The sequence below is a fragment of the Scomber scombrus genome, chromosome 19 (assembly GCF_963691925.1).
Source record: "Scomber scombrus chromosome 19, fScoSco1.1, whole genome shotgun sequence".
In the NCBI taxonomy this organism is placed as follows: Eukaryota; Metazoa; Chordata; class Actinopteri; order Scombriformes; family Scombridae; genus Scomber; species Scomber scombrus.
Window position 1 is genome coordinate 12,332,409 of NC_084988.1, and position 24,705 is coordinate 12,357,113.

At 39.8% G+C, this 24,705-nt stretch overlaps 1 protein-coding gene across 3 annotated transcripts in view; it reads right to left on the reverse strand.

The window, feature by feature from the left end:
* Positions 1-791: 791 nt before the first annotated feature.
* rps6ka1 (ribosomal protein S6 kinase a, polypeptide 1) overlaps positions 792-24,705 on the reverse strand; it is a 45,384-nt gene continuing 21,470 nt past the window's right edge. The window contains exons 1-22 of one of the 3 annotated variants that reach the window (XM_062441020.1): positions 14,870-15,042; positions 13,317-13,370; positions 10,161-10,277; positions 9,926-10,007; positions 8,780-8,860; positions 8,549-8,628; positions 8,301-8,407; positions 7,541-7,578; positions 6,675-6,817; positions 6,507-6,577; positions 6,297-6,385; positions 6,070-6,134; positions 5,861-5,963; positions 5,489-5,619; positions 4,829-4,954; positions 4,439-4,528; positions 4,142-4,300; positions 3,736-3,897; positions 3,480-3,556; positions 3,270-3,387; positions 3,022-3,159; positions 792-2,760 (exon numbers count right to left, since the gene is read on the reverse strand). In XM_062441020.1, coding sequence (XP_062297004.1) covers positions 2,638-2,760; positions 3,022-3,159; positions 3,270-3,387; positions 3,480-3,556; positions 3,736-3,897; positions 4,142-4,300; positions 4,439-4,528; positions 4,829-4,954; positions 5,489-5,619; positions 5,861-5,963; positions 6,070-6,134; positions 6,297-6,385; positions 6,507-6,577; positions 6,675-6,817; positions 7,541-7,578; positions 8,301-8,407; positions 8,549-8,628; positions 8,780-8,860; positions 9,926-10,007; positions 10,161-10,277; positions 13,317-13,370; positions 14,870-14,911 — 2,196 coding nt within the window. In that variant the 5' untranslated portion in view covers positions 14,912-15,042 and the 3' untranslated portion in view covers positions 792-2,637. Of the gene's footprint in view, positions 2,761-3,021; positions 3,160-3,269; positions 3,388-3,479; positions 3,557-3,735; positions 3,898-4,141; positions 4,301-4,438; positions 4,529-4,828; positions 4,955-5,488; positions 5,620-5,860; positions 5,964-6,069; positions 6,135-6,296; positions 6,386-6,506; positions 6,578-6,674; positions 6,818-7,540; positions 7,579-8,300; positions 8,408-8,548; positions 8,629-8,779; positions 8,861-9,925; positions 10,008-10,160; positions 10,278-11,908; positions 12,355-13,316; positions 13,371-14,869; positions 15,043-24,705 lie in introns of those variants that run through there. The other 2 variants (XM_062441018.1, XM_062441019.1) reach the window with 2 other exon arrangements.

Consider the following 24,705-nt stretch of genomic DNA (forward strand, 5'->3'; position numbering starts at 1 on the left):
GCAATAGCAGGTAGAAGTATGGGATACTACAAGTTAACACTGTAATATAGAATCTACTGCATACTGGAGGAGAAATAAGATGACAGTTAAAATGCTACAGGCAAGAAGAAAGACGGAGAGGCAATGAAGCAGAAAGTAATTTACATACAAACATAAGTGGTTCCCACTGTGCATGTATAAATATCAGTATTTTACATTTTGTAGGATTTTAGGCAATCACAGATGTTACCCAATCCCATACTTTTCATCACCGGGTAACAGTTGTATGAGACTGTTATTTAAGAGTAAATATACATCAGTAGGTCATACTTACTTGTAACACAGTGGTTAAATTAACTGTAAAGAGGAGAATGCGGCAATGGTCATGGTCAGTACTAAGTGCTTGGGCAGAAAAGCATTTAACTGAGTGGACCAGGAATTATTTCATGTTTACATAAAAACAAGTTTGCACTTTATCTCCCTCCAGTGACCAGCACAGGAAACACACTAAGCTGATGGCTCACAAGAAGGAAGCATGTGAAGGTCAGACACACAGGTGCATCACTGTTATTTTCATTATTGGTTAATCTGACATTTATCTTCTTCTGTGAATGATGAACTGTTTGGTCCATAAAATGTAGTTTTAAAAAAAGTGACAGTAAAAAAAGCTCATCACAATTTCCAAAGACCCAAGGTAACATATTCCAATAGCTTCATTCGTCAAAAAAACAGTCAAAATGAAAATCATGGAAATGGGACAAGAGTAAATATGTAAGCGACTTACACAACCAAAACATGAGAGACGATTTGTTGTAGCAACTCAATTTTTAATACTTGTAAGATATAAAAATCTTCATCTTTATCATACAATAACATTTTACCATAGATTTTGTCAAAGGAGGGAGGGCGTTGCCATCAAACAAGAATTATATAACTTTGATCCCTTTTGAGGTAAGACAGCTGGTTCATAGATTATTCAGCCACACTGGTCTTCCCTTTCACACGTGTAGTATGTTCTGGCCGTTTGGTTAGTTATCATGTGTTTCATGTAAGACATTCTTCCTCATCTGTAGGCCTTGGCACCAAGCTGAAAGCACGACCTACCCTATGAGGCTACTTACAATGAGACACATTGACCCCTTACTCTTCGTTAGGATGTCTTAGATTTGTTGGAAATAAAATGAAAACAGGTCAGCTAATCAACAGAATTGATGGAAATTCAAATATCATGAATGAAGAAAGTTATATACAAGACCGCTGAAGATACTCCACACTGGGGAGGGCAGGTCTGCTTGATGTTTACAACCAGTGACTTGACAGAGAATTTAAGGGAAAGAAAGGCTGCGTTGGAGTGCTCAATTCCATAAAGACAACAGTCAGCCCTGCCTCCCTTTTACATTTCAAAAACAGAAGAAGAAACGTGTACTGTGTTAAGTCCACAGACTGCGATGTGCTCAGCATGTCTTTCACTATTTTAAATCACCACTTTCATTGGACAAAAAGAAAAAAAACAAAACAATCAACAACAAAAGCAGCCAACACAGGAAACAGCATTCAATATGCATTATCTGAGAACCACAGTGAAAAAAGCCCCAACAGCAACAGAAAAACAAAAAAACAAAAAAACAAAGCAAATATAGATTTTAACATGCCGCATTGTTTCTTGGGCAAGTTTCTTTCACAGAAAGCCACCTATTTTACTAGTTTTTGTAGTAATAAAAATAATAGACATCCCAAATGGTTGCCAGCAGTTTGACCAAGCAGAGAAAAGGGGAGAGGAGAGAAACAGGGAAGCAACATGACATCATCACATCGGACCATGCACATGACCCTTCAGCATCCTGCAAGACAGTACACACACACACACTGCAAGTCATGCAACTGGCACACACACACACTCTCACACACACACACACACACACACAAACACACTCTGTAAAACAAAATACAAGCATAGATTGACATCAACCAAAATATAAGCATTTGACATTTCCCAGAATCCACATATTCTGGCTGTACCAAAGCCAAAGAGGCATTTTTGGCAGAAATGTTTTATATTCATATTAATAATGCTCTTTCAAAAACACTGAATAGCAGTTGGACAGTACTGTGGTTTTGTGCTGTCGGCACAGGTTGATTTGGCAGCACAACCGGTCATATAAAGCTCATCAACTTGACAAAAAGAACAGGAAGTCGGACAACAAAACCAGGCAGACAGATAGGCGTGCAGTAAGCTGAATGACAACCAATTACAGCATTGATGATTAGAGAAAACTTTCATTGTCACAACCGAAAAGCATGGATGCGTCGGCTCTGTGGCAGGTCATGCACGAATGCCCTCACACACACACACAATCACACACTCACCCAGAACTAACACATCTGCCAAAAACCTCAACCCTTTTTTTTGGCCCTCGTCGCCCCCATCAATCTTCAAGATCTTTCGCTAGTCCGCATAATATTGGACTACTGACGAGCCCGAACAAGGAGGATGATAGCAAGAGCAGGACAACTGATGTCTCAAGATAGGGGCAGGACCACAGTCAGTGTTCCTTGGCTGGTAGTGGCGGCTCTCCCCTGGCAAGCTGACTGAGTGGTTGGAGCCAGGAGGTGCAGTTTTGGTTAGTCTCCAGTGAGCTGATAGGTTGTTTTGAGTCTCTACAGGGAGGTGGAGGGAAGCTTCTTGACACGCCTCTGGGCTAAGAAGGAGCTCTCGATGGGCTTGAGCTCTGGAGTGGGTTGGGAGTTTTTCAGGGCAGAGTAGGTGGCTGCCATTGCACCCTGTAGATTAAGAGATGATTTTAGTCTTAAGATCTAACTGTCCAAACAATGACCATCAGCTAACAATATATTTTTTTAAATAAGATGATATCCACTAAGTTCTCATTTTAGAAGCAATCGAGGTGTTTTATTATGTGGTAGCTAAACATCTGATTGGCAGATATAATAATATATAATATTAAATGGCTCAAACATCTCTACTTGGAGAATATCATTTTGACAATAAAAACTATTTTGAGAGAATGCGCTCTGCTCTGTTACCTTGACTAGTTTGGGGTCCTGGTGTGGGAGCTGACTGTTGGGTAGTTTGTCTCTCTGGACAATCCAGGGGTGTTTGAGGACCTGCTTAGCAGTCAGTCTCTGATGGGGGTCCACATGAAGCATCTTGGACACAAGATCCTAGAAGGAGCACACATTAAATATGAAACTGGTAGTGGGACAGAGGGAGGCCAGAGCCATGTGTAAGGAACAGAAAAAAATGAGTTGCCAGTCAGGTTTGTAGACCCTACCTTGGCAGCATCAGACACAGTGTCCCAGTTGCCTCCAGTGAGGCTGAAGTGACCATGTCCTATCCTGTTCAGGATCTCATTTGGGGTGTCCTCAGGTCCATTGGCGAACGGAGTAAAACTGGTGGAAGAAAAGGAGGCAGATGAGTGAAAATCAAGGACATTAAGAGGGAAAAATCTTATCATGGGAGGAGTTTGAGAGTTGTTATTCACCCAGCCAGCATGGTGTACAGTAAAACTCCCAGACTCCAGATGTCACATCCTTCATCATAGCCCTGACGCTTCAACACCTATAATGAAGACAGATAAACACACATTTTATTTAATTGTTTAAAACTGTTAATTGTTTTAATTCAACATCATAACTGTTTCGGTTAAATCTGGATGTGAACAAAATTCATCACTTTATACTTAATTTCTGCCAACATGTACCCTGACAAGTACGAGACTGACCAGCAAATCTGCTTACCTCAGGAGCTACAAAGTTAGCAGTGTAGCACGGGGTCATCAGCAGGCCGTTGTTAGCACGCAACTGCTTAGCAAACCCAAAGTCACAGATCCTGATTGACTCTGGGTTCCCTGACTCGTCAACGTACAGAATGTTGCTGGGCTTAAGGTCTCTGTGCACCACCTTGAGATACACAGAGACACAGATAAGTCAGGTAGACAATAAAAGAGAGGCAATATAAAAAAAACTTAATCTGAGACTAAGTGGGGAAAACATCAACAAATGTAAGGCATCATGTACTTCAACATTTGTGCCAAATCTTTAATAATTCCCCACACAGCAAAATATACAGTCAAAAGTTTGGACACACTTTCTCATTTAACAGTAGGGAAAGGTGTGTCCAAAACATATTGTTAGTCATCCTCACCCCCTGTGAGTGCAGGTATTCTACAGTCTTGGTGATGGTGTGAAGCACAGCGCTGGCCTCTCTCTCTGAGAAGAACTTCTGTTTGAGGATCCGATCCAGCAGTTCTCCTCCACGCATCAGTTCTGTCACCAGGTACACCTGCTTACCGATGTCGTACACCTGACACAGAGATACAAGCACACATTATCACTTAACGTCCTAAGTAAATAATACTCTGATATACATGTGTGTATGTGTGTATGTGTGTATGTGTGTATGTGTGTATTTGTGTGTGTGTGTGTGCATGCTTATACTCACATCCTTCAGTGTTATGATGTTGGGGTGCTGTCCGTATCTAAGCAGAATCTCAATCTCCTCAGCGGGGTCTGTACTGGTCTTGTCAATCATCTGCCAAACACAAAAACAACAGTGACAAAACATGAACATGGCATAAGGGGGTATGTTCAAGATGATATGGTTGAATAGTCTTTATTCTTTTGACTTCCTAATCCTCATTTTGTGTCTATAAATCTTTGAATTTCAGGGCTAATTATAACGAATTCTTCTTCTGCATCTTTGCCTTTTAAGAAGAGTTTGCTTGATAAATTTGCTTATTTTCTTTAATCAAAATTATTGAGCAAATATTACAGAGACAGCAATGATTGTTGTATGCACATATATATGGATGCATACGTATATTTTACAAACCTTAACAGCGTATTCTGTGTTGGTGGCTTTGTGAATACATCGTTTACAGACGGAAAAGGAGCCCATGCCAATGTCTTCCTTCAGTACATAGCCGTCGCTGAACAGCAGGTTCTTCCCATGTAATTGCTGCAGAGGAAGAGTTGAGGAGAGTGGTGGTGAGTGGAAATGTGGGGGACTGACATAGAGCAGAGGAGACAGAGGGATGTTGATGGTTTTCAGGGAAGGAGTTGAATCTATTTAAAATTTCAAGCAACATAGTCTCTCTCTATCTCTTTGTCCAACTGTCCCTCTCAATCTACCACAGTGTTAATTATGCTTCTGCCATGCATGAAACAGGATCTGAGGCAATTTAAAACTGTTAAGCCATCTCTTCCTTACACACAACTTGCACACTGTCTCAGTCTTTTTTCTCAGCCATCAAAGAGAACCCACAACTGCATAACACCACTGAAAAACTTATAACATGTTATACTGCAACTTTCATAAATTGTTACTGTGCAATATTTCACTGTGCATCATTTGTTATAAGAGTTATAACCGCAATTTTTTTCAGTAAAGTTCATCTGCACACTTCCCTCCTTGGAACAGTGTTGTCCTCTCCTGCTCTCTTCCTCATTTGAACCTATAATGGGCATGTCCACTGAGAGACTTGGAGCTCACCTGGACCACTGGGTGTGGTGGGGGCTGGACAGGCTCCACTGAGCCTTCCTCCTCCAGAAGAGTCGACGCAATGAAGCTGAAGCCTCTGAAGAGCTGGTGAGCTCCAGCACTGGGGGGCACACCAGGGGAGTCTGGAAGATAATCAGGAAAGTTGAGTATTGGAATAAGGGAAATATATGTATTAGGAGTCATTTTAAAGATGTCATGTTAAAATAAGATGCTGCCAACCAGCCTTTTCGGACTTATTGCATCTTAATGGTGACTGAATTTTTATTTTATTTTTTTTAATTCAAGAGGAAACACTCTGTAACACTTCCACTGAACTGCTCCAATAGCACACAACTAGATAAACTTTCAGCTTTGACCTCTGACCTTTAGGGGTGCGGGAGGTGAACTCAGAGTCAAAGTAGAACGTGTCATCCGGACGTGCCACCGCTGGTCTGAACGGTGGCTTTAGCTCTCTCCGGAACAGTTTCTAAAAGGAATAAAGTACTTTTAGTCACACAATACAGTTGAGGTGTGACAGCTGTTTTTTAATATATTTTATATATCAAAATAACCAGTAACAGTCAGACACTCACATTCCAGTCTATGGTGGAGAAGAAACCATGCCGTTTTATCTCTTCAGCACCATCAGCACCAGATCCTGTCAATAAAACGTTAACAGTTAGCGATGTGGATTTCAACTAATGCATGTTGAGAAATATCTACAGGAAACAGGGCCAGGCTTCAGCCTTATCTCTGAAATTGTGTCAAACTGTGCATATGCAGCTATTTGTGAAAGCTGTGTTCAGGAGTTGATACCTACCCAGTCTGTTGGCAGGATTTCTCTTGAACAAAGCCCTGAGCAGAGACTGGGCCTCTGCACTCAGGAACTGAGGCATTCCCAGACGTGCCCTGCAGGGAGAGATGGCACAAAGCTTAAATTACTTCACCAGGTATTGAGAAAACATTTTGAATAGCCACCACAGCATGAGTCAACTGAGTCAGAGTTTTCTTCTATGCAGGGGATACTCACTTCAAAATCAAGCTCATTGTTTCTTTGCGGTCCTTCCCTTGAAATGGTAGTGCTCCTGTCAACATCTCAAACTGGAGGAGAGAACATCAACAACAACAAACCTCATCTTTATGTACATAACACAATACAGTGTGTGTACCACTGACTATGATTATTTTACCCCCTTACCATCAGTACTCCGAATGACCACCAGTCGGCACTGTGGATGTGTCCCTGCCTGTTCACAACCTCCGGTGCCATGTACTCCACAGTACCACAGAAGGAATAAGCTTTCTTCTCATGATCAATGGCTTCTTTACACAAGCCAAAATCTGTAAAACATACCACAAGACAGTCAATAAATTACTAAATAGTTTCATTGGGTGGCGCTTTGTTATTCAGAATTATTTACAGTTTCTTCTTGTTTGGGTTATGCTATCTTTAAAGATATAGTCTTCCTTTATTTGTAGCTGATTTATGTGGCTCTGTTGTCTCTTTTATTATACAGCATGCTTTAATATATTTAAATACCTCTTTTCTGAAGTTAAGAAAATATCACATTTTCAAGAAGATGCAAAAAGCAGCAAAACAAGTTTCAACATCAATTTAATGTTTCACCACAGCACTTTATTTTGTCAGTATTAGTCCCTCTGTAGCTTTATCAGTGTAACTTGTTCTATTGCTTCTGTAAAACCTCCTAAGGGCACCTTTGATTCAATGGCAGCAGGACCTGGAGTAAATAAATGGCTGTAATTATGGATGACGATAAGATAAAGTGTAATTATTAACTTGAGAAACATATACAAACTCATATGCAGATATCTGAGTCAGCGAGATAAGGCCTGTCAGTTCGCTGTGAGTAATGAAGGTCAACTAAGTAGAGGACAGGAAAGAGTGTGTGTGTGTGTGTGTTTGTGTGTGAGTGTGAGTGTGAGTGTGAGAGAGAGAGAGAGAGAGAGAGAGAGAGAGAGAGAGAGAGAGAGAGAGAGAGAGAGAGAGAGAGAGAGAGTGTGAGAGAGAGAGAAAAGGAGTGAAGGAAAGAGCAGGAGACTCACCTGTGAGTTTGATATGTCCCTCCTCATCCAGGAGAATGCTAGAGGACAACATTATCAAACATTAGAGAAATGATGAAATGGGATTAATAGATAAAACTAATCTGATCTAAAAAGAGTATAATAATAATTTTAAAAACTTTACATCATGTTAGGCTGTGGAGTTAAAACAAGGTTTTGTATATGAGGTGGAAAATGCATCAATAATGTTTGTTAGGCCTTAAGGAAAAAAACATGTGTTTAGGATAGAAATGCTAATTGTAAATATTTCCAGTGCAAATTAAAAATTATGCAGGGTGCCTCTAAAGTGCAGTAACATAATAATAATAACAATAATAATAATAATAATAATAAAAAAACAACAATTCTTATATAATGGATTTTTTAAAAATTCAAGCATTTAAAAAAAAAAAAATCTCACTGTACATTATTTATTAGATTACTCCAAAGAAAAGCCTCTTTTAAAGCGCTGCAGGAGGGCTAAAAGCTTTTTCATAAAGACTGCAAGAATTTATGCATGTCTGAGTAATTCCAAAAGCCTTCTATTGTAGATCTGGTCCTCTGGAATTTAGCATTATAAATGTGAAACCGTGCCAACTTTGAGGAATTTTTGACTGATGGCCACTGCAGTCTCATACATTTACTGGATTGAGTAGATGGTCACTGATGCTGCAGTTCAGCGCACAAATCCATCATGATTAAATATACATTGCTGTGTGTATGTTTAATGTACTGTGCATTCAATGTGACAATTTGTTCTTACTTTTCAGGTTTGAGATCTCTGTAAATGATGCCCAAGCTGTGGAGGTGGTCCAGTCCTAATGCCAGCTCTGCAAGGTAAAACTTCACATCTTCCTCTGTGAACATCACCTGGGAGACACAGACACACACAAGAGAGCAAGAAAAGAGAAAGAATAAGAAAGAGAATGAAGAGACAGATATTTGTCAGGGAGTGAGACTTATGACTGAAGAAAAGAAAGCAGACCTGTACCACAAACACACAATGCTCACCTCTTTAGAAAGCCTGGTGAACAGATCTCCTCCTCTGAGAAAGTCCAGGATCAAGTACAATTTCCCTTCAGTCTGGAATGCTACAAATACATACATGGAAAGTGTCAATCTAATCAATTTCCCTAAATCAGACAATATGAGTGATAAAAGGGATAAAACAGTAATTCATTCAGTAAATTCAACAGAATTGGTTTGTGAGTTAAAGCTAAATACAGTTTCAGGTTGACTCACCATAGTGCAGTTTGACAACAAATGGGTGGTTGACGTCTGCCAGGATGTCTCTCTCCATCTTTGTTCTCACACGATCTCTCACTGAAGGACAAATTAGAGCACAGATGTAAGTGTGGCTGTGTAACACTTTGATGAAGTGGATTTTTAAAAAAAAACTACATAAACTTATAAAAGTTTTCATTATTGATTTTAACATTTACAAGGAAATGTAGTTTGACAAAGTTATCCAACTTCAATTTCCACTTTACCCACTGTACTAGCAAGGATGCATTAGCCTTAAACAAAACTTAATTGTGCAATAAATGATCAGTTTTGCTTATTCATAAATGTAGAGGCTGTCAGGTCATCCAGATTTTTAATTGAAGTTGGGTAAAGTCATCTGACTTTTGGATAAAAAATGAAGTGTTTTGTTATGATATCCAAAAAAAAGAAAAACAAAAGTCATATAAAGTAGACAGTGACTCACTAGTGTGCCCACAGCATGTTCCATGGTCTCTCTTAGCTGTTCCCCAGCAGGTGGGTTAATAATAATTTGAGTCCTGTCTGTTCTTACTGAATAGTGAATTAAATGAATCCAGCAGCATCATCTCTACTCTACTGCATACTAAATGTTCATGCCAGTAAAACTATAAGGACTGTGTAAACAAATCTAATTCCCTGGTGTTTGTCAAGAAAAATGAGACCACAACACCTGTGTACAAAAGTGAAAGATCCACTGCAAGCTGTGGTGGTCTTACTTTGCTATGAAACTTCTACTGCTCTGTGTGGTTACAGGAAAGGCATCCACCCTCTTACATGAAACTCAGGGTATTGCCACTTGAAAACAAATGATGACAGTGCCACAAAAGCCAAAGAGAAGCTTTCTGTAATTGTATATGCTGGGAAAGTCGCAGTTCCACAAATGCAACAAATACCGTGCTGCAAGTATTGATGACTGATTCTGATGATTTATTTTCACTGTCAATTAATCTTGATGATTCGTCGTTAAAAGAAACAGTGAGTTTGATGACTTCAAAACATTTATTTTGTCTGACTAACCATCCAAAACCCAAAGTATTCAGTTTATTCAGATATAAAACAGCTTCTTGCTTAATGACTTTATACTTTCCCACTATAATGACACCACTACATCACAGGGTCCTCTACCTTTGAGTGTGGCCTTCTTGAGGACCTTCATGGCGTAGAGCTGGTTGGCATCAGGAGGGGTTACCTTCCGCACCAAGAACACCTGTAATCAGTGCAGCAAACACACCAAAAAAAACCTGTTACTGTATATCAGATGAGCAATTGAGAGTGTGGGAGTGAAAAAGAGGAAGAGAAAAAAGAGATATGCACTATTAAAGAGGGCCACATAAAAAGCAATTGTGATTATGTGTGTTACCTTTCCAAATGATCCCTGTCCCAAGACTTTGAGGAGCTCAAACTGAGAGGCATCAGCCTTCTCTGAGCCCTCTTTGACTACATGGGTGATGTTGATCTCCTTGATTTCTCCATCATCCTACAGAGTGAAATAACAGTGAGAAACAGTATAAACAATCAGTCAGTGATTACAGAACAAATGGCAAAAAGGATGAGGAAACAATGTTTTAAAGGATTGTCTGAGAAGGATACAATATGTCAGAGTCTTTGCTTTGCGGAAGGCGGCAGTTCTTTCATAGGAGTTTCCTCTACTGTAAATAGCAATACATCAAAATAAAACACTACAGAAAGAGGAAGCCCAGTAAAAAGTAAGATGAGTGCCTGAGAGCGAGTGATTATATAGTCAGTGTAATGTGGTGTTTTTTTAAATAGGTTTCTGGAAATGATGGTCACTGCAACATTATATGCAAGGAACTATAACATTAAACCTCCAGTGCACATTTAAACAGCACAATGCCTTCCAGTGGTTCATTTTTCTGTTTGTGGAGACAAGATGTGTAACCTCAATCTTGGCTTTTTGTTCTGAGACTTATAACGCAACATCTCTGCTTCTTTATGGGGTGGAGCACTGGCAACGCTGACAGCTGCACCACATGAAAACTCCCTGCTGACCTGGTGTCAACCTCATCCACAATTCAACAACACCCTACATAAAAACATAAACAGCAAGGCAACACCAATAACACCACCAACAACACTCTTTTAAGATATCAGCTTTCTCAGTTCTCTGTACTCATAATACTCTGAATTAATAATACTCAGAAATATACACACCAGGCCTAAAATATGGCACATAACTATAGTTAACCTGTAGGCAGCATTTTGAATGTAACTGTGTAGTTGAAGAGGAAATGCTTGTTATACTTGTACCTGTGAGCTCACAGTTACTTGCAGGGTTTGTTATCATAATGTAGGGACTTGAAAATAGGACTGTTTGACAATTTGTCGCTTGAATTGGTCCTCTGCAGATACCAAACATTATGGACATGATTATCCTGCATGCCTAATTACAAAATATGTCGTGCAGTTTATATTCAGTGCAACAGGCAATGGCAGCTCATAAAACAAATTGACAAACAAACTGAAATTTTTACATGAAGAGGACCATACTGAAATAACATTTATGAATTGTTTATTTTTTGATAGTCATTAATCAAACACAGTGTATAAACTAAAAGCACCACAGATTTGATGTACCTTGGGGATTTGCTGCTTGTTGTCTGATGTGTTTTGGATTGTTATCCAAACAAAATACTGAGAACTTGTGTTTGCATTTGTCAGTGTTTGATGACATTTTTAAGACAAAGACAATGAATTGATTTACTGAATAGATGACTGCCATAATTAGTTGCAGCCTTTATGACAAAAGTAATCTGTTAATTTCAATAAAAGGCTGATTAATCACTGATGCCAATGCTTCAACCATACATACAGCCAACACCAAAGACCACTGAAGCCTGGTACTCTATTTGACAACAGGAAACCAGTGCTGGTTGAACATGCAAGCAGCTGCACTGTTTCTAAACAACCACCCATGATAGCAAATACCACAGTAAAGCTTTATCTGCAGTTTGCAGTATTGATAAATCCGAATTCTCTTCCTGTTTATTTAAAAAAATTACATGCTTAACACCATCATAATGCTCGGAATAGCTATGTGGTGGCTAGTCAAAGTTTATCAAGATGTTAAAATGAAGATTGTCATTTTACCGTCCAGTGGTTCCTCGGTGCAGATACAGTGTCTGTATCGTGGCTTGTTGTAGCTGTTGATCTACAGCTGTTGCAGTGAGCAGGACTGTCAGTCAAAACTTTGTTCTTTTTAGACAAGTAGAGGGTCAGCAAGCGGCTCAGATTGAATTTTCTCTTGTCTTTATCCATCTCAGCATTGCAGAAACTTCTGCTTCATCACCATACCCATTTGCAAGCCAAGGTAAACACCCTTCTGCTTCACATAAATCATTTTAAACCTCACCTCTTCTCACCACAAGTACACTTCAGACTCATTTGTGCACTGATGTTAGGATTAGTTCTGTGGACTGCAGGTAAATATGGAAAAAAACTCTCAGCCTCTGCCCTTAACTATATTCTCTGCAGGGGCCCTCTGCTATCATTTTTAACTCTTCATCATCATTTTCTCTTCCATTATCCTCCCTCACTCTCTGTCTGTCTGTGTTGGTCTGATTAGCTTGGTGTGTCCTCAGTGACTGAATGCAGCTGAAGTGAGCTGAACGGGAACCAAAGCAAGCAGGAAGGAAGAGCTTGCTCTCATTCTCACAGTCCTGCACAGGTCCCACACACATAAACATGCTCACTTATTCAACCACATGCATCTGTGGTTGAAAAAGTGAGAGAGTGAGTTCCACAGAGAGATTAAGACAGACATTGAAACTGAAACACATAAAAAAGAGTGCTTGAAATAGTTAGAAAAAATAGTGCTTTTCTGCTCCTCTGATCGGAAATCATACAAAATGTCACTACATATGTGTCTGTGTCATCAGTAATTGCCTTGATTCCAAAAATCTTTACCCACAATCCAACAAAGTAAAAGCTAGAGGAAGGCACAGAGAGGATGAGGTGTACCCTCTCAATGTCAACACAGCAGGGACGATTCCGACGACTCAGTGCCCGCAGATGACAGAGATTTTCCTATCTGTGGCCAGGCATGTCCATCTCTTTCCTCTAATGGTCTATTCCTGCCCATCCTGTCTCTTAAAACGGCCCTCAACAGTCCTCAAGTTCCCTTTAATTATTTTTCTTTCCTCCATCTTGCACTTTATTGCCTTTATAAATACCTCTTTAAACAAGAGAGAATAGGCCAACAGGGTTACCAAACAATAGCATCACTGAGCTGCCACCAGACCTGCACTTCACAAACATCTGATCACACTGCATTGCAGTCCTTAGTCAAAAAAAGATAATTTCAGAATTCCTGCTGCTTCAGCCTAACTGTGCTAGGCTGAAGTGGATAAAATGCAGAGATGTTACAGTATGTCATTCATAAGGATGATTCAGCATAAGCAGCCAAAGCAGTTAGGTGGAGTGTGTTTGCTTTGCGAGGGAGGAGCTGCAGATAGATCTGGTATAAAGTAGCAGTACAGTACAAGTGGTCAGAGCTTACCTGGACTCTAATATTGGCAAAGTCCTTCTCTATCCAGGTGATATGAGACTCGTTCTGACAGGGAAAAACGGTTGTGTTGGAATGGAGATGTTAATATGGCTGACAGAGGACAAATTACAATACAATACTGTGGCAGTAATGGTTCGCAAGACTTCACATGATAACCAAACAATCTAAAAAATGCAAAAAAATATTAACATGGAGAAACAAACCTGCCTTCACAATGAAAAAATCCCTCCTCAATAATTATACATACAATAAAAATAATGCCTCTGGAATTATAATTAAATATCTCCTCAATAATAATTATCAATCATTTCGATAATAAGGAAATGTGTAAAAACTCTTGCAGGTTAACTAGTTGCAAGGTGATTTTTTAAATATTCACACAAACTAGGCTCCAGAATGCTTGAAATAACCCTCAATCAGAAATGCAAAAGGAAGCAAAGAAGTCTCTATAAGGCCTAAACAGACTGCAGTAAATTAAGGAAGGATCAGAATAACATGGGTGTGCAGTTTCCCGCCCCCACATAAAGCCTCAAAGAAAGGGTGCCATTACACCCTGATTGGCAAAGAGGAGAATGCGTCCAGTTGCTTTCCATTATTTTGGAGGCAATGAAATGAAAAACCATCCAATCAACTCAGAGGAATTTCAACATTCAGCTATACAGATTGAGAAAAGGGGAAATGATAGCAAGTTCCCAAAAATCGGTGACCGTTACAAAACCATATCATGGCCTTCTACAGAAATACAAAATCAACATGTACCAGACACAAATGCATTGCAGGTATACTCCATACAAGCACACACATGCGCAGGCAGAGGGGTTTAGAAAAAGGACAAGGTGGTTGATGATTACCACACTGGTAACAGGAAACCTCTCTTCTCTGTTATTTCTAACTTCCTTTTTTTCTTGAACCGATCTCACTTCCTTCCTGCTTGGTAACTCCATGACAGCAGCGGGGGAGCTGCATTTCCCAGCATCACTGCTACTCAGTGAGATTTTCTGCAAACTGATGTAGCACTAAAACACACAAAGGGTGTTAGCGATATTTAAAATCTAGAATATGTGAGTGAGTACGCCCAGTGCTCATTTGACAGTTTAATGTGGGTCATTTTGACATGCATGATCTTTAGATTGTGCTAAATTGGCTGCACATTAGGCTAGTGAATCAGGAGCACACCGACCCACAAAAGGGCATTGCTGGATTAGCAAATAGCCTTGAATGAATGAAATGGACATGAGGAAAGAAGGAACACAAGTTTAACCAGTGAAACTAACTGCTTATGATGAGTTTTAGGGTTGGAAGAGGTGGAAGATAAACATGTCCTCTTGCGTTTCCTCTCACATCACTTAGAATATGGAAGCTCAGCATCGCATCCACACTCACATTCAAAACCCCTTCCTCTTCTCCCAAAATATCCCACCACAAGCACAAACATACTCACACACATAGTTGCCCGCTTCAGGCAAGTCCACAGTCGCCAACACACCCATCACCCACACTCACACAGAGAAGCTCAAATACACATGAAAAAAGCAGCCACTTGCCTCTTGGTTGCGGATTTTGGTGCGGAATAAGAAGCTCAACATGTCTGTGTCCAGACCTGTCCATGTCACTAATACTGTCACGGGTGTAAGTGACTCTCTGCGACACTTGTTACTTATAAATGCACAGCATTTCAGTCAGTGTTGGCTAACACCTTCTGTGTGCAAAACCACAATTACAGATGCAATCTACATGCACACACACGAAAATGGGAAGTGAAGTTATAAAAATGGACATGAGCAGCCGACTGACTTGTATTAAGCAGGAGGAAATGGTTCCAAAACAGCAGGAAGAGGCTATTAATTAGGCTGACAAAGAAATACAGCAAAAAGACACATTAGCAGGAACACAGAGATATTGCAGATAAGTCAGCTCAACTGCTTTACACACTTTGATGTGCAGTCAAATGAAACAAATATTCACTTTGCAAATTTAGGCACTCTATATGATAACACAAGCCTCTGTTAGCAACTACAGGAGTTCCCAGAGAAGTAGTGAAAAAAGACTGCATGCTGATGCATGCTTGTAAAGAATCTGTGTTCTAACTGCCTCTGACAGACAAGAGAAAATGGCAGTCCTGTTTGAAGTTTGCAATTCCTTTGGAATCTCATCTGGCTATACTCCAACAATGGCTGGAAGGTTTGATACCTTTCATGTCATGCCAAATCAACACCAAAACAAACTAATTGAATACATCAGTTGAAATGAAAACTTGTACTGAGTCATCTTTTGCACCTTCAGTAACCTCTGTTGTTCTGAAAGTGTGAAAGCAGATGTACCTCCTGTCAGATACAGAAATGATGTAATGATCTTCAGTAGACACAAGGGGCCAGTGCAGGTCCACAGCCAAAATAGTGGCCAGCACTACAAAGAAGAGTGCATAGGAGATAGGCGCTATAGCCAAGTAAGGCCATGTTCAAGCTCAAGCCTCCTCCAAATCTCAGTGTTGCTTCTGACATCAGTTACAGCCAGGGAGACAAAAAGTGGGACAGAAAGGGAACATGTGGGAGGTGTAAGAGGCTGCCATACCGCTGAAAAACTGTCCAATTACAGCAGCAAAGGTCAGACAGGTTTAAGCCCTGCAGCAGCCAGGCCTTGTCAAAGTGTCTTGAGGTAATACACTGGAGCCCTAACCTGCACTATATGACATAAATGCAAAAAAAGAAAAGAAAGCGCCTGTTTAAGGTCAAAGTGGTGCTTGAACACTAAAAAAAGAAGTTCATTCAGGCTTCAGCTGTCTGAATAACGCGAGACAATTACAGTATTTGTCTCTGTGTGTCTCACTGGAGCTTCTCCTCTTTCCTGGAAAATAGAGCAGCAGCACCTGCACGTCTTCAAATGCATGACAGCTCTGACTGTTGGAGCAGAGAGGAGGAGGGAAAAAAAAGAGAGAATGTCCAGAGTGGGAGACAGCGTAAACGACCAGTGTACACTCAGGGAGACAGAGTAGTCTAAACATTCATCCAACCAACCATGCTTCATTCTCATTACTGTGAAAACAAATATCCTACACTACATTTTGTCTGCATGAACACACACACACACACACACACACACACACACACACACACACACACACACACACACACACACACACACACACACACACACACACACACACACACACACACACACACACACACACACACACACACACACACACACACACACACACACACACACACACACACACACACACACACACACGGGTAAAATACACTGCATAGGTACTCTGACTAAAATTACATAATAATCACTGAAAAGAAGAGGAAACTCTTTACAACATGGTAGGCAGAATGTCAAAATGAATACCCCTGTAAGAGAAATAAGCATCATATTTCTGAGTGCCACTTTCTAAAACCCCTTCCCAAAAAGTTGTACTTACTACATTCATTAATGGTTAATGACATAATTCACTAAGCTACTAGTAAGAACAACTTTTTGAGTTTGGTTGGTGTTAATCCTCCTCCAATGTGACAGTTGCTTTATCTTTTTAGCTTTTCAGTTTATCAGGAAAACAACGTTGGAACTTATTTACACTTGACTGCATGAAAGAAATGCAGATTAAACTACCTGTTAAAGCCCTATTCAGTGATGGCATCAGTCTGGTCACCGTAATTCAGCAAGGTTCAAGTAGGGTGCTTGGACCCCAGTTTACTTGCTTGCTGGTCTAGTATTTAACGTAACATTTTAACAGTTATGAACAGAACACTTGGTCTCTTATTTGAAAGTGAAAACAACATGAGTATTTATTAATGCATTTAACATATTTAGAACTACATTATTACCACTAAAAGAGGCTTAACACCATCTATGGGATTTTTTCACTACCTGGCAGCAACCCAAATGTTGTTCCTGTTAATGGCATTGGTAAATAATATATTGACCATTAGAAAAAGCTATTCGTTACAACTTCTACGACTACCCTATAAAATAACATTACCTATTTTAGATTTTGATTTATTATGCTCTGCTTATGCTTATACTAAGACCCTACAAAGCAAATAACAGATGCCCAATAATATAATTTCATTAAAAAAATAAAGGCTAAAACAGTTAGCTATAAATTAGGAGTATGCATCAACAGCTCTGCAGTTTGACTGTACACATGCACTGACTGGTGTAGGAAATGATTGTCAATTCCCAGAAAAGAGTTGCATCTGTGCGTGTGAATGCCTATACCCTTGTGTCTTTGTTTGCAAATGTCCACACATTTCTAGGCTGGCACCCAAATCTGTCAAATGAGTCTCAAGAATGTCTCTCTATGTTTTATCAGACTGAAACTCTGTCCTCTCTCTGACTTCCTGAAGGCACCAACCAAAGACTGCAGCTATATTTTGAATGGAATAGCTGACTCATTTATTCAACTAGTTTCTTTCCATTTCATTATCTTTTTTGCCCCTTTAATGAATAGGCTTCTCCTGCACCACACCTTCTTTCCAATTCGCCCAACAGCCTCTCCATCTGTCCTACTTCATTTTGTCCATTCATTCTCTCACTTTCTCTTTTTGTGCCCTCTAGGAACACCTGCTAGGACAGCGATGACTGACAGGGGGGAGTACAAAAAAGAGAAGCTTGAAGATGAAGAAGGAAGTGGGAGAAAGTAGTGCTGCAGACAGACATTCAGCTGGTCCCAGCTTGAATCCTCAGACTTCCCATCATGGTGCTTTAATACAAGCTTTCCCTGGGGCAGACAGGCAGAGAAGAGATTTAAAGAATGTCATAAAAGAAGGAAATTGATAAAAAAGTAGAAAGTTTAGGTTGAAGCTGGCAGACTAACCCATGGGATCACACCAAAGAACTAGCAGCATTGCAAATACTTACAGTCTCAATCCCTCACCTACTTAACATGATTATCTGTGTCTTTGCTAGTGCGGTTGCGTTTATGACAAAGAGAGATGAAAGAGCTTCATCTACAATATAGCATTTAGACTAAAAGTAGGAAAAGATTATGTCATAGAAGGAGAACAAACACTAAAGAAAAACTATATCAAAATAACAATACTGGAAACCATTACATGTAATAATTCCTCTTTTTTAATCAGCAGTTGTCATTAGAGCCCAGTCAATTTTAGAGGCCGATGCCGATGCCGATACTGGGGAGCAAAAAATTCCAAGCGATATATCAGCCGATTATTCTATACATAAACACATTTTTTGCAATGATCCCTAAAACATCAACCACGTTTGACAATTATATATAAGGGAAGCAGGATATTTTTATTGTCCAAAATGACATCAATGCACTGAAACAGGGAATTTATACATAAATTGGAAAAAAATACATAAAATGCCTATGTGCCTAGATAACTTTAAAAAAAATGTTGGCATAACTTATACAGTGATACAGATTTATTTTGGATAGGCCAATATCAGCTGATAATACTGGCCGATCGATACTAGAGCCTTACCGATTGGCTGGGCTCTAGCTGTCAGAAAAGCACAGCAAAAGAATGAAATGGAAATATAGAAGGAAACAATATTAAAAAAAGAAGTCATTTGGTGTGTGAGACATTTGAGACAAGTCCCAGGATGTACAGTCACTGTTGAGAAGTAACATGTTTTGACCCTCAAGCCCCTGATGTAGAGAACCATTGGGGTTAATACCCACCCTTTAGCAGACTTTGCCATCTGTCCGATCTTCTCATCCAAATACATCTATGGCATCCACACACCCACAAATACACATGTACTTTTATATACGGATTTGTAATAAAACATTTTTTAAAAATCCTTCTAAATCTAGACTAACACTACACTGACTACACTGGCATGGCACAGATGCTAGTTTTATCAAATGCCAAGTTGAAGGTGGATGCTACAGAAAATGTACCAGAGGTAGCACAGGATTAGCACGGATGCTACAGGAAATCCTGTGTTGGCATCTGTAATATTAATAGCACAAGCAAGGATAGCAGTAAGATGATAGGCATGATAGGCAGTTCAGTGCTGGGCCAGCTGACATGAGGCCATAATGGCCTTGTATAACATCTTCTGTGGCAGGGTCGGTCAAAAAAAAAAAAATCTATATTTTACAAAGGAGGACAGAAATGGCAGGAGGGTGAAAGAGAGAACAAAAGAGAGGGAGAGGAATCAGAGGGGGGAGAGAGGAGGCAGAGGGAGAGAAGAAAAAGTGAATTCTGGTAATAAAACAGTGAGGTAATCTGAGTTTAAACTAAACTGGCTGACAGCAGTGAAAATGTGTTGCACTCTACGGCATGTTGCAGTGGAATGCATAGAATACAGGGCAACACCTGCATATACACACATACACACAAACACAGAGTACAACCTATAAACAGACAAACAATAACATTGCTGAAGCTTCATGTCACTAATCTCTAATATCTGTCATCATGTAACCATTCCTGCTCTCATAGTTCAAACTCTTCACACCAACCAGAGTGGTCTAAAATAGCAACATCATATCTCATACTTCCTGCTTCCTCCCTCTCATGGTTATCCTCTTTCCTTAAATATCAACCTATCCTCTTTCCATTCAAAACACACATGCACAGTGCATTTTTCCAATATCTGTCTTAAGCTTATCCCACTAATCTTCTTTGATAAACAAACACTATGTGGATAACCACCAGCATTGTTCATATCTTAAATCCAGCAGCACAGGAAACAGGCAGCACAGGTACAGTAAGAAAATCTATGGTAATTATTTAATCAGTCAGCCACCCATATTTATATTCTTCATCAGTAAGATTAAGGTGTAAAAAAAAAAAGAAGTTAATTATCTTGTCTTACTCTATCACATATGGGGGTAGTTTCTGATTTGTTAATTGCTTTTGATGACCAAATAACAGCATTGTATTTTTGTTTATTTTTTTTACAGATGAAATATTTCTCACTTAAACCACAGGGAATGCATTTATTTTAATGTCATTAATGCTAAATTACTTGATTTTTTTCTTCCTACAGTGAAACAAGCTGTAAACACACGTTGACAACCTATAAAACTTGTTATGGGGAACAAATGAGCCAACTGTTCATTATTCACACATCCAGCAGGTAAGCATTCAACTAGAGTTGTGTTTCTGCTGACACAATGAAATGAGGTCAGTATTCACTCTCTATTCTACTCTGTTTTGGTGTCCACTTACTCCTGAGGGAAGAATGTGGCTCTTTTGCTGCTAAATGCTCCAATACCCCATTATGTAGTTTGTTGTTAATTGTGTATGTGTGTCATTTGGTGCTGGGTAGATTTACTAGACATGAAAGCTTGTTAGCAGAAAAAAAGCTGTCTATGGCAGCTGGAAACGGAGGTGATAAGAGCAGTGAAATTGAACCAAAACAGTACATTTGTGGGCCACAGAGCCAATTAATGACCTCAAACACACTAAAACACTTCATAAAGTGGAGATGAACTGTAGAGTGAGTCAGGCGTTAATCCTCTGTGTTTTCGTCATTTCAATTGTAATATGACCCACTGTTAATATAAAACAAATGATTTGTGCAGCTTTAACTTTTCTCTCTTAGTATCATTTAAGGAAATGCAGCATTAAATTAAGAAGGACAAAAGAAACAAAAATCCACATTAAGTAGATAAAAGTAGTAGAATAAAAAGTGTCAATGGAGGTGACTCATCTACTTACGAAGCCACTACACAAATATGACAGATGGGGAAAGCACAGCCACAATTTGCCAGCATTTGGTTGGTGGCTGGTGAAAATTTGGAGCTCTGCCGTTGGTCATGTCAGACTGTGTTAAATCAATGTGAAAGAAAATTACTTCTGAAGGCCATTTCCCCATTAAGGTTCTGTATCTTTACACTCGACACTCAAAAATGAATATGTGGTTTTGACACAAAAAGTGAAAAAGTCTTTCAAAGAGGTGCCAAAAAATGAAGTTGATGAAAAACAGTCTGATAAGTAACTACAGCACAGCTTCATCTGAAAGGGATAAACATCATTCGGAAGAGGAGGGCCTATGAAATATGTTACTGGAATTTTACATTTCCTCTACTGCATGACACTGCTGCCATGGCAACCAGTGTCAAAGGTTATATATACTCCTGAGTGCAACGCTTAAAACTGCTGAGAAGGAGAAAGAGGTGAGAGAGAAAAAGAATAAAATACAGAAAGAGACAGAACACACAAATACAATACTTTAACATGAAAAGTGAAATAAGCAAAACAACGGGGAAAAGAGAGAAAAGAGAAAAGAACAGCAGAACAATGTTAATGTCCATGTTAATGAGGACTATAAAAGCATAAGAGGGACCAATCGGAACGGTTTCCTTAAATTGACCCCGAGAGGGAGAAGCATGAAACTATGGCAACTATGTTTTATGTCTCCATCTTCGAGCATCCTCTTTGTAAGACAAGAGGTGGTACAAAGGCAAGGCCATACACACACACAAAAATATTTTAGATGATGCTTCCAAGTAACATTTGCCAGTCTCCACTTTCACAAATACAGCACTTCTGAGCTTTCATGCACTTCAATATTGCAATTTTTTTATGCCTGAGTCCTCCTCTCCTCACCATATATACTGCATGAGAATGAATTCATCTACATTTTTTTCTGGAAGTAATATATTTTGATGGCCTTTAAAGGTTGGCAGTGTAGCTTGTGACTCCAATATCAGAGACCTTTCAGAATACACAGACTTATCTATGAGACGATGCACACACATGCTGGATGATTGATGGGGCTGACTTTCTGTCAGAGTAGGCCTGTGTGTTCACTGCACTGTACTGTACTAATGTTTGTATATCCCTTTAAATGTGTGTTTTGGTGCATTTGTTCTTGTGTGTATGTGGGTTATAATAAACCTTTTTCCCCTCCTGGCAGCACAAGTCGCAGTCCGGGCTTAGCGACGCCAAGGACACCGTAACCATGACAACTGGGCTCATAGCAGCCATGAATGGAAGGAGGAGGGGGATGAAGTGAAAAGATGGATCGATCATGAGTCTGAGGGACATCTGGTTCAAGCCTAGTATGTTTTTAGTCTGTTCTGGGATGATGAAATCCACTGATATTGCTATTTTGGACTTGGACATGCTCGGCACACTCACACAGCCCTGCTACACCCTTTCGCAGAAACTCTCTTTGGTTGTGTCCAATGATTTTTTTATTCAAATGTCAACATCAGTCTGACTTACTGCACTCATGCACACATTATGTTCCACTGGGAAATGTTATAGTCTTATATATATTTGGCCATTGTTCCTATTGGTAATAATGACACTAGACTGTGAGACATTGCTGGAAAAGCAGGGATATTGCTAAAAAGACTGTCACTTTTGGTTTGACCTCCAAGTTAAGTGGTTTAGATCAGTGTTTCCCAACCCCAGGGCGTGGACTGAAACCAAGCCATGGAACAGTTGCCACTGAGCTGCAATGAAATTATGCTTTCGCAAAATCATAATAACAACTGCATAATAATAATTACGAAGTGGATCCTTAGAGATCTGAAACACAGTTTGTGAAAAAGATGAAAGATTTTTGTTTTTTAACAGCATCCCACGTATACAGTGAGAGAGAGGTTATATTGTGTACAATACAAACCAAGATTTAGAGCCCCCTTCTAGCACAGAGGCAGGCTGGGTAATTGGGCTGTAAACTATCTCCCAGCCTTTGTGTGTGTCTGTGTGTGTGTGTGTGTGTGTGTGTGTGTGTGTGTGTGTGTGTGTGTTTGTTTGTGTGCCCGCAAGCACCCCATGCCACCTAAACTACTGCTGCCATTAACATTGGTATCTGTTGATGATAAACACAGATAGGAGGATAACTGCTTGACAGACACTTCAATCAAACACTACCAACCCCCAAACACACATTACAAATTGCACAGACACATCACTAACAATTACTGATTTACTTCCTTCAAGCACTAGCACACATGCACATGCACATGCACACATTAAATTGCACACACCGCTCCTGGGCCTGCAGAGGCAATCATAACAAGGTCTGTTAGCTACTGCAAAGTATAAGGAGCCATTTTAATTTGTGTTAAAACCTTCTGGAGAGGCTCAATTGAGTTGCTGCATAAACACAACTCTCTGACTCACACTCAGTGAGATGTGAATGATGGTTAGTGTGAGTGTGTGTGTGTGTGTGTGTGTGTGTGTGTGTATTCAGATAGGCCTAGGTAGGTAATAGATTTAGTTTGATTGTACCCAGGAGATTGTGCGCAAGGGTTTTATGTGTGTTAGATCAAAGTCCATCCGGCTTGCGTTAAGAATCTGATTTTCCATTCCTCTTCGTTGTAAGTGACTAACTTGCCGTGTACAAGTAGGAACATTTTAAGTTGTTCATACATAACAGATAAGCCGAACACAGCTGCAACTATTCACCAAAAGCTATTGATTTGCCGAATGCCATTCATTCAATCAGCCGTCACAATGTCAAACATCCTTTCTGCAATGTTTTGTATGACCTTGCTGAAATACAGGTATTCAAGAGCTAACAAAAAGTGTTCAGGCTGGCTTTGCCTTTGACTGACGAACTTCATAGAGAGAAGAGAAGTTTGGTGCAGAAACTTTGCAGAACAAACGTGAGAAGGATAAAACAGGGCAGGACAGTCAAGGGCACCTGCTCAAGAAATCGTTAACTAGCCGGGCTTTATCTCAACTACAGGACATAATGATGTATTGGACTTTAAGGAGGAGTGCTGAGGAGTAGTGATGAAAGATAGGGGGGAACAGGAGGGGATGATGTACTGGAATGTACTGAGTAAAATGATGAGGGGCAGTGAGAGTAAGAGCCTGAAAGAGGGCATCTTCAAGCCTCAATGCCTTTTCTCATTTCGGAGGAGGTGTGTGTGTGTGTGTGTGTGCGTGTGTGTGTGCGTCATCAGGGTTTCCTGCTTGTCGTCATCTAAAGGGCTGCAGGAACACCATAGTCCACACATACTGCGCCACTTTGATAGTTCCACTTGTCGTTATCACCATGATTTTTATTGTCTAATTAAGCAAAAAATTAAAGCCATAACTGGCAGGTCTGGTTGTTTCTGGTCTGCCTGCTCAGGGAAAATAAATAAATAAAATAATCAAACGAGCCCGACCTCTCTGACGCATTCAGTCCCATTACCATGTGTGATGTACAGAGATGAAGAGGCAGAGGGTGAGAAAGTTCTGCCAAAACAGATTGAGAGTACGGAAGAGAAAAAGAGACTTTGTGGACATATTCAGTGTCGACACCCACATTAGTAGCTTGATAATGTCAAGTCTTTTTGATCAGATATTAAAGATGTAATTGAAATGACAAGGGCCACCATATACATTAGTAGGCTGAAATGTTACCACAATGTTGTAACCATAATCTACAACGCTTAAAAATGAAAGCGATCATTCTAGGTTTTTCATGATTCATTTCAACAACA